The sequence below is a fragment of the Vicia villosa genome, linkage group LG2, assembly GCF_029867415.1.
Source record: "Vicia villosa cultivar HV-30 ecotype Madison, WI linkage group LG2, Vvil1.0, whole genome shotgun sequence".
Lineage (NCBI taxonomy): Eukaryota > Viridiplantae > Streptophyta > Magnoliopsida > Fabales > Fabaceae > Vicia > Vicia villosa.
The window spans coordinates 10820771-10830218 of NC_081181.1; the positions used below are offsets into that span (position 1 = coordinate 10820771).

At 33.5% G+C, this 9448-nt stretch overlaps 1 protein-coding gene and 1 long non-coding RNA gene across 3 annotated transcripts; both read left to right on the top strand.

The window, feature by feature from the left end:
- The first annotated feature begins 993 nt into the window (after positions 1–993).
- LOC131645853 (uncharacterized) lies at positions 994–3211 on the top strand. Of its 2 annotated transcripts, XR_009297209.1 has the most exons (4): positions 994–1415; positions 1518–1540; positions 1688–2151; positions 2387–3211. It is a non-coding gene; the product is annotated as an uncharacterized LOC131645853 (long non-coding RNA). The 2 variants fall into 2 exon arrangements; XR_009297208.1 differs by having other exon boundaries at positions 1518–2151; positions 2387–3210.
- A 2708-nt stretch (positions 3212–5919) lies between these two features.
- On the top strand, positions 5920–9150 carry LOC131648548 (zinc finger BED domain-containing protein RICESLEEPER 2-like). Its single transcript, XM_058918299.1, has 4 exons — positions 5920–6359; positions 6451–7521; positions 8476–9016; positions 9106–9150. Exons 1-4 carry the CDS (start codon positions 5920–5922, stop codon positions 9148–9150), a joined length of 2097 nt encoding a protein of 698 aa, XP_058774282.1.
- The last annotated feature ends 298 nt before the right edge of the window (positions 9151–9448 follow it).

A 9448-nucleotide genomic window follows, 5' to 3' on the forward strand; every position in this document is an offset into this window, starting at 1 on the left:
ATGTCAACCTATAAATATATATATATATATATATATGAACTTCTTAACGATCAATATAATTACGTATCGACATCTATATCGTCCGTATCCGCAACGATATAGTTAGATTTACCGTATTGTATAACCGCCGATTTCTCCACCGTTTAAACAATACAAATAACGTTTTATAAACCGATACTAAGTAAATATCAAACGCTAAATCCATGTCTGCAATTTATAGTTTGATAGATGATGAAATTAGATCAAGGTACAGATATTGATGTCTCAAACATTTATACCATAGAAAAGCTTTAACAAACAAACTAAACCATCTATATTGATCATAACTTGTTCATACACATATATTCACAAGAAATACATACAAAAGTCAAGGAGGATTACATCTTATCTTGATACAAAAGAGATTTAGCTATCCATGAAAATGGTAGCTTGCTCAAGAAGGTAAGGATGAAGAATGACAAGCATCTACGGCGATTAATCGACGATCAAGGCTTTGATTCTCCAATTCTTCAGTTGCTACAGTAGTTTAGGGTTCTTTGAGCTCTTAAGATGATCCAGAAGAAGGAAAATATCTGATTTGCTCCTTAAATAGCAATTTTGTTTTCTGTCCAGGGCGCGTCGCGCCCTCTAGCGCGCATCGCGCCATTACACTTTGAAAGTTAAACCGCCCAAGCGCGCCACGCGCGCTTCTCTCTGCTGGAAGCTTCAGGAAAATATCTTGCCCAGGGCGCGACGTGCCCTATTACCGCGCGACGCGCGCTATGCTCTGCCCAACAGTCTTCAAACAAGGCCAAAACAAGCTCAAAACTTCCCAAAATGAGCTAAGACCTACAAAATCATAACTAAAACACATATTAACATAAAATGAAAGCTAAAAATTATAAACTATAAATAATTATCTAAAACTTCAGGGAATTGTACGAATACTCGATAAAAACGGTCGAAAGGTGCCACTAATTAAACTAAATATTAACACAATTTGGCACCTAACACGGGCTGGGTAGGAAATCTTAGACCGCAGGTACCCAGATCCGCCCGAATGATTATTGAGAAATGACGTCGTCGTCATTCATTTGGGGGGTGGAATAATACCAGCTTCAAGCTTCAGATCACATTTCACTTCATACACACACTCTCTCTCGTAACCCTAGCAGCCACAATCTCCTCTCACCACCGCCATCGTCTCATCACTCTCCACCACCGCCATCGTTTCATCACTCTCCACCACCATTGCTCACCAGTCACCACCATCACTCACCACCACTGTTGCTCACTAGTCACCACCATTCATTCATTTCTCTCTCTCTCTCTCTCTCTCTATGATGAAACAAACTCTATTCGTCTCTCATGCTCACCAAACCCCTAAGCCTTCCCTTCGCTGTTTCTCTTCTCCTCTCATCACTTTCGTTTGCAAGGTAGGTGTTTGATTTGGTTTTAGATTTATGATTTTCTAAGTTTTGTGGTTTATTTGATTTTTGACTTTTTTTGTTGTGATTCATTTGGATGCATTTTTTCAGATCTGTGAGCTGAAGGTGTAAAGGTGTGTAATTTTATTACTTACCCATTCTATTTTATAACTTCTTTTGTGATAGTTCTAACTTTTTGTTGTGGTTATTGTTTTGTTTGTTGTTATGATTTGTTCTGTTACTCTCCATATGAATTTCATATTTCTCTCCATCTCTGTTAGGTACATGTTGTTTTGTATGATTTAGTTTCAGTTTAGAGTTCACAACAAGTTATTGATCTAGCCAAATGAGCATTTTAGAGTTTAAGGCCCACAAATTTTTGGTGTTTGTTACATGGAAGCAGCTAGAACATCTGTAGTGTATTATGAAAGAGTTACATTTCAAAAGTAGACTTTAAACTTTCTAAATGCAGCATCTCTAACCGAAGATTAGAATGTAGAAGTGACGTTCAGCCTTGGACTCTAAAATGCGATTCCGAGGAATCTAGATACGACTTATCATAATATAATGAGGTATTTAGACATGTCTGACTGGAAGATCTACAAGAGGTTGGCTGCTGTAAACTCTCATAGTTGGAAAGGGAAGCATGGTTTGAGCTTGTGATGCAGCTTGTTGTTATCATGGTGTGTAGTGTAAACTTTTGTTGTTCCATGTGATCAACTAGGAGTGATACATGTAGGAAAAGGTTAGCAATATTTCAATTTAGCTTTTCCAATTCTATGATCCAGTTTTTTGTTGTTGTGTTTGGTCATGTGAATTTGATGAAACAAAATTAACAATATGGGAATAATAATATATATGGCTAAAGTATCCTTTGCAAATGTAAGATAATTTTTCCATTTCTCTTTCAGTAGGGATAATATTTATGTTGCTAATTATTAATCATTGTTTTTTTAATGTGTCTACGGTCTTCCTGCCAGATATAAACAAGTTATAAACAAGAAGCATTTTGCTACGAGGAAGTGATATTGAATTTATTGGTTGTAAATATTGAATGTGTTGGTTGTAATAATTTGTAATTGTAACTTATAAGTATTGAATGTGTCACTGAATCATACTTGTATCAGCTTATAAAATGTATTGGTTGTAAATATTGTATGTGTCTCTGAATCATATTTGTATCAGCTTTTAAAATTTCCATTTTTTTGGAATATGAATCTGCCCAATAACCCGAGTAAACCATTTCAGTTAACCCGCGATCCGCATAAACCAAACCCGATCAAACCGTGTTTAATATTGGGCGAAAATGGGCCTTCATAGGGAAACCGCGGTTTCGGTTGGGTGAGGCTTTTGGGCCCGAAACCGCCCAACCCGATCCGTTGTCCAGCCCTAATAGAAGTGATGTTTATTATTGAATAAAGATAGAAAAAAACCAAAAAAAAAAATTGATGAATTTTTTTTTTATAAAAGGCAGTAAAAAATTTAAAATATGGTTGTATCTAAGGTGAACCACCACCTAAATGGTTCACGTGAACCATTAAAAATAGTCATTGGATTGAAGAATTCTACTGAACAGTATAATATACCTCTGACATAGAATACTATTTTCTTTCTTTAACACTCCATCTCCCAGCCATAGTCATTACCGTGACTTCCAAATCTTCTTCTTCCAAATTAATAAAAAGTTTATACAACTAACATAGAATAACATTTTCTTTCCTTAACACTCCATCTCTCACATCACCGCAATTTCCAAATCATCTTCTTTCAAATTAAAAAATTGTATTCTTTTATGATATCTCTGTTTCTCTCTATTTCCCTCAAATATTTGTCTTTTGTTATTGTTATTAACTTTTAAGAGTTTAAAAAAAAATGATAATTGAAAATTTGGATTTAAAAAATTAGATCAAAATTTATTATATGTATATTTAGTTTCAACAAAATTTAATACTTTTCTCACTATGGGTTTACGATTAGATTTTAAGAATTTATACACTTAATGTGAAGTTTGTTCCAAGATACAACTGCATTTATTCAATGGATTGCAATTTAAACTTTTGTTTTTGTTCTTTCCTATCATTTCGGACAAATACTCATTGGTAATAAATAACACCAAAAGAAACCGTTTGTGTTGGCTTAGACAACGCCCTCTTAATTGAAAACGGAGATGGAGGAAAGTTGGATGACACAAAAACAATAAAATGAATCAAATATGTCTTTTTTTCATAGGTATTTTGAAGCATTTAGGAATTTATAATTGAGAGAACATGAGAACGAAGATTTAGACCTTAAAAAATGGAAGAAATTGTAGGGCTTGTTCGTTAAACTTAAATGAAAATATGGATATATGTTGGTGGTAGTGGAAGATTAATAAAGGATAAAACTTAGGTACAGTTGTGGTTCTTACTATTTTCTAATAAAAATATGATAAATATATTTAAATATAATTTAGTGAGTGAAAATAAGAGAAATTTACATACGTGTAAGAGAAAATTATACACTTATCATATTTTCATTAGAAAATGGTAAGAACCACACCTAAAGAATTATACATAAGTTTTGTCTATTAAATAATCGGATCTTGTGTGGTAAGGATACAATAATATAATATAGACTAGTTTAATCTTATGGTAAAATTAGATGATACAATAATATATATTTTTTTATGAAGTAACTGTAACGGTGTTACTTTTATAAAGTTAACAATTATCCATTTTGTTTTTGAAAAAGAAAATTAATTATTCATCTTCTTTCACCGCAAAAGGTGATAGAATCCCTAAAGAGATAAAGATGTTTTTTCCCCACAAAATCATTGCTATTTAATTACAATATAACCTACACATGATATAATTTGTTTAATTTTTCCTTTTTTAATTCAAAGAACGTGCTGTAATTAACTAGTGAATATTGTGTATAAGAAGAAAAAAAATTAGACTCAGTTATTAGAACAAATTAATGTTTGACTATTATTGAGAATAAGTTGTAAATAAATTATAGTAGTATTAATTAGCGAAGAGAATCAAAAAGTAATGTAATTCCGTCAAAAAGAAAAGTAATGTAATTAATTTGACCGTAGACTCTAAAAGACATTTATTCCTTCTCAGTATTACTATTAGTTATGTTACTTTACATAATAAAATTAATTAAAAAAATTGCATTAGTTGGCTGATTAGTGATTTTAATGTATATAGTGTTAATATTAATATTCTTTTTTATCCTTTGAGATATACACAAGAGTATTAAGCAAAAGAGTACCAGTAGCTTTTATAAAAGGATATAACTTAAAAAAAACAATATTAATAGAGATTAATGGGATACACTATATGTAAATTAATTTTATACTAATATCCTACATAAACTTATCATTTTAAAACATATATCAATTTTGTGAACAAATTTAAAATTAATTACAAAATTAAATTTTAATGAAAGATTAGTGCAAAATTAAATTACTACTAACACATCCATAATTTTCTCATATTAATAGTACATTATTCAATGTGGTTTTTAGTAGTTTGAAATAAAACAAGAGATTTGTTTTTGTACATTGTATCAAATTTAATATTCAAATTTTAACTTAAAATTATATTCAAAAATAATATTTAATTTTTCACATTATCTTGAGTACATAACTAGGGCTGTTAGTGGAAGGATAATACTCAGAACTGGTCTGAAAACCGGACCACCAGAACTGGTTAAATGGCCCGGTCGAAAAGGACATTAGTTAAGTAATGGATAAAAAATGTATCCATATCCAACTCAAAGAACCGGATCCATTAATCCAATAAGGAACCGGTAGTGTTTAATATAAAAACCAAAATTTTATATTTTCTTCATTTCTTTTCTTCCTTCGTCTCTCTCTTTTCTCTTGTCTCTCAATCTCACACTCAGACTTTACCTCCCTCCCTCGTATCTCTCGTCTCTCATCAATCATCATGTCATCTCTTATGCAATCTCCATATGTCTCTCTCTCCCTGGGCTTCGTCTGAAATCAACGTCTCACCATTAGGGCTGTTTTAGGTCAACCGTGCATTTTAGGGCAAACTGTGATCATCTGAAATTTTTGTGTAATGTATCCAAACTCTATATTCTTTTTATTGTTTTATGTTGTATTCTACATAGTTTGCATGTTGGAGGTATTAAAGACGACTGCTTATTTTTTGAACACAGTTTACATAGTTTGCCCTAATCGTTACATTGTTGTTAAATAAAGTGTATCCATTTTATGAGTTTGTTTGCTGAGTTGAGGTTTACTTTTCTGTTGAGCTGAGTTGAGATTAATTTTTTCGGCCTAAGGTTTTGAAACTTGTAAGTTTTGTTGCTGATTTGAGGTTTGTATCCATTGTAACTTGTAAGTTTTGTTGCTGATTTAAGGTTTACCTTGATGCTTAAAAATAAATGGCGGTGTTGCTGATTTGAGGTTGTATTTTACCTTGATTACCATTCTATTATTGTTTGATTGATATAATTTTTTTTTGGGATGTCTTTTCAAGATTCTTCTGAGACTCCCAACATGGCTGATCTGATAGATATCAGCTTGTTGCTTGATGGGGCAGAGGAGACAATGGATGGAGGCAATTTAGAGATTGGTGAGATGATTGACTTGGGAATTCTAGACCCAGTACCAATCCCAACTGATGTTACAACTGAGACTACATCCACTATCCAAAATACAAGTACCACTCAAAACACAACAACTGTTGTTGAGCCAACACCTCCAGTTGACCCAGCTCAGAGTTCTCAGAGCCAAATCAATGCTTTTGGTAAAGCTCCTCGTCCCAAAAATTCTGTTGTTCATACTGAGATGGTTCTTGTTGAGATGCCAGATGGTGTCAAGAAGTGGAAATGCAAATGGTGTGGTAAGCTTTATACTTATGACACTAAATGGAAAAGCACTTCTAATGGTAAAAAAACACTTAGAAAATTGCATCCAAAGGAAGCTGAGGATGAGAGGTAATACTGATAAGGAGGTAGCACAATCTAGGTTAAGTGTAGGTTCTGATAGTACTCCTAGTTTGGCAACCTAGACATATAACCATGCTAGGGTTAGAGAGGTTGCAGCTTATATGATTCTAGGGCATGAATTTCCTTTTTCTGTTATGGAAGGTGTAATTTTTAATGGATTCCTTAAAGAGATTTATCCTTGGTATAAAAAGATTAGTAGACATCAGGTTAAGTTGGATTGTGAAACATTTTATGAAGCTGAGAGAGTTAAGATGAAAAGGTCAATGTCACAGATTAACAGGATCAGTCTTACAACTGACCTGTGGTGGTCTGGTGAACAAAGAATTGGTTATATGACTGTGACTGGACATTTCATTGATTCAAAATGGCAGCTTCATAAAAGAGTTTTATCTTTTAAGAATGTTCCTCCACCACATTCTGGTGAAGTTTTATGTAGGGAATTGATTAAGGTGATGGATGATTGGGGTATAAGAGATAAAGTTGTTTCTATTTTAGTTGACAATGCTAGTGCCAATGATAATTGTATTTCTAGATTGAAGAGAGATTTTTCTGGTAGGAGAAATCTTCCACTGGATGGAAAATTGTTTCATGTTAGATGTTGTGCACACATCTTAAATCTGTTGGTTCAGGATGGGCTTGATATGATAAAGGTGATTGTGGATAAAGTTAGGAATGGTGTCAAATATTTGTTGAATTCTGAAACAAGGTGCAAAGCATTCAAGAAAATTGTTGATGAGTTGCAACTTGAGGGCATGATGCAAGTATTGGATACTAAGACCAGATGGAACTCAACTTGGTTGATGTTGTCCACAGCTTATCATTACAGAGAAGTATGGCCTAGATATGCTGAAGAAAATGGAGCATTTCTTAGTTTTTTGCCTGATGCAAATGATTGGGAAGATGTTCATGATATTTGCAAATTTTTGGAAGTTTTTGCTGATGTGACAGGAATTATTAGTGGTACATCTTACCCTACTTCTAATTTGTTTTTGGCCAAGCTTTTCAGGGTGAAGGTTTTACTTGATAACCCCTATGATATCTTAAACAATCCTCAGTTACAGGCCCTTGCTAATGAGATGAAGTTGAAGTATGACAAGTATTGGGCAGAGTCTAATACATTGATTTCTATTGCTGCAATTCTTGATCCAAGGTATGACAATATACTTGATGTTGCCTTTTGATTATATTTGAGGTTGCCTTGTGATTACTTGAAGTGGCCTTGTGATGATTGATGGTTTATGTTGTCACTTTTTGTTGCCTCAATGAATCTATTTAGCCTATGATGCATTCTGACTCAGTGACTCTGAGGCTTTTTGGTAAGCTTTTTTGTACTGATGTTGCATTTGTCTGTTGTGATTTAATTGCCCTTGTTTGAGGCCAGTTATGTTACCTCTTTGTGTGACATTAGTAGTGTATATCAGGAAGGCCAATGATGAATTCTGATTTCTGACCCTAAGGCTATTGGCAGCTGTCTATTTAGTCTATGATGCATTCTGAGTGTTCATCATATTTAAGTTTTTTGTAGCCTATTTGCGTACTGATGTTGCCTTTGTCAGTTGTGATTTAATTGCCCTTGTTTGAGGCCAATTGTGTTACCTCTTTGTGTGACATTAGTAGTGTATATCAGGCAGGCCAATGATGAATTTTGATTTCTGACCCTAAGGCTATTGGCAGCTGTCTATTTAGTCTATGATGCATTCTGAGTGTTCATCATATTTAAGTTTTTTGTAGCCTATTTGCGTACTGATGTTGCCTTTGTCAGTTGTGATTTAATTGCCCTTGTTTGAGGCCAATTGTGTTACCTCTTTGTGTGACATTAGTAGTGTATATCAGGCAGGCCAATGATGAATTCTGATTTCTGAATTCTGACCCTGAGGCTATTGGCAGCTGTCTATTTAGTCTATTTAAGTTTTTTGTACCCTTTTTTGTACTGATGTTGCCTTTGTCAGTTGTGATTTAATTGCCCTTGTTTGCGGCCAATTATGTTACCTCATTGTGTGACATTAGTAGTGTATGTCTGAGGCTAATGATGAATTCTGATTTCTGAGGCTAAAAATACTTTGGAATTGATTAACGTGGTTGACAACTCGTATTGTTCAAATAGGTATAAAATGATCTTCATCAAATGGGTATATCCCTTCTTGTATCCAAATGCTACTCAAGCAGCTTCCTATGAACAAGAGTTGGCAACCAATTTACACACTCTATTCCAATTGTATCAAGACACCTTTGGAGTTAATGATGCCCTTATTTCTGAAACTTCTGAAGTAGGAAGTAGTTCTGGATTAGGAAAGAGAAGTTTTGAGAGGTTTTTAGAAACTGTGGTTGGTAGTTCTAATACAAAATCAGATCTTGACTTGTATCTTGAGGAGTCTCCATTGAAGGTTCCCCCAAACACCAAGTTTGATGTTTTAACTTGGTGGATGGGAAATGAGGCCAAGTATCCTGTTCTTAGTAGATTAGCAAAAGATATACTAATTGTTCTAGTTACAACAGTTGCTTCAGAAGCAACTTTTAGTGCTGGTAAAAGGATTATTGATCCAAAACGAGCTTCAATGAAAACTAAGACCGTGAAAATGGTGCTTTGTGGGAGTGATTGGGTCAAGGAGAGATACGGGATTAAAAAGGGATGCACTTCAAGTATTGTAAGTATCTGTCATTGTTAGTTTGTTACATTGATATTCATTGTTACATTGATTCTAACATTAATGTTTCATTGTCATTGTATCTTTAGGAACCTCAAGATGACCTTCTTACATATGATTTTGGTCAGCAATAGAAAATCTGGGTGTGGCTTCGCTTCTTAGAGATGTTGTTTTGTTGTTTTGTTGCTTTATAATGTTGAAAATTCAATGCCAATGATGAGTATGTTCTGAGGCATCAGTATGAGTGTATGATTGGACAAATGTATTTTGCATCTTTGGATCGTTTTGTAACATTCAATGAATTCTTAGGAATTCTAACATGGATCTTTTGAATTGTACAAACTCATGAATTGTACAACTTTTAATATAATCAAAATTCTGCATTATATTACATTTATTACCTCTAAAAAAAATTAAAAAATTGTTAAAAAA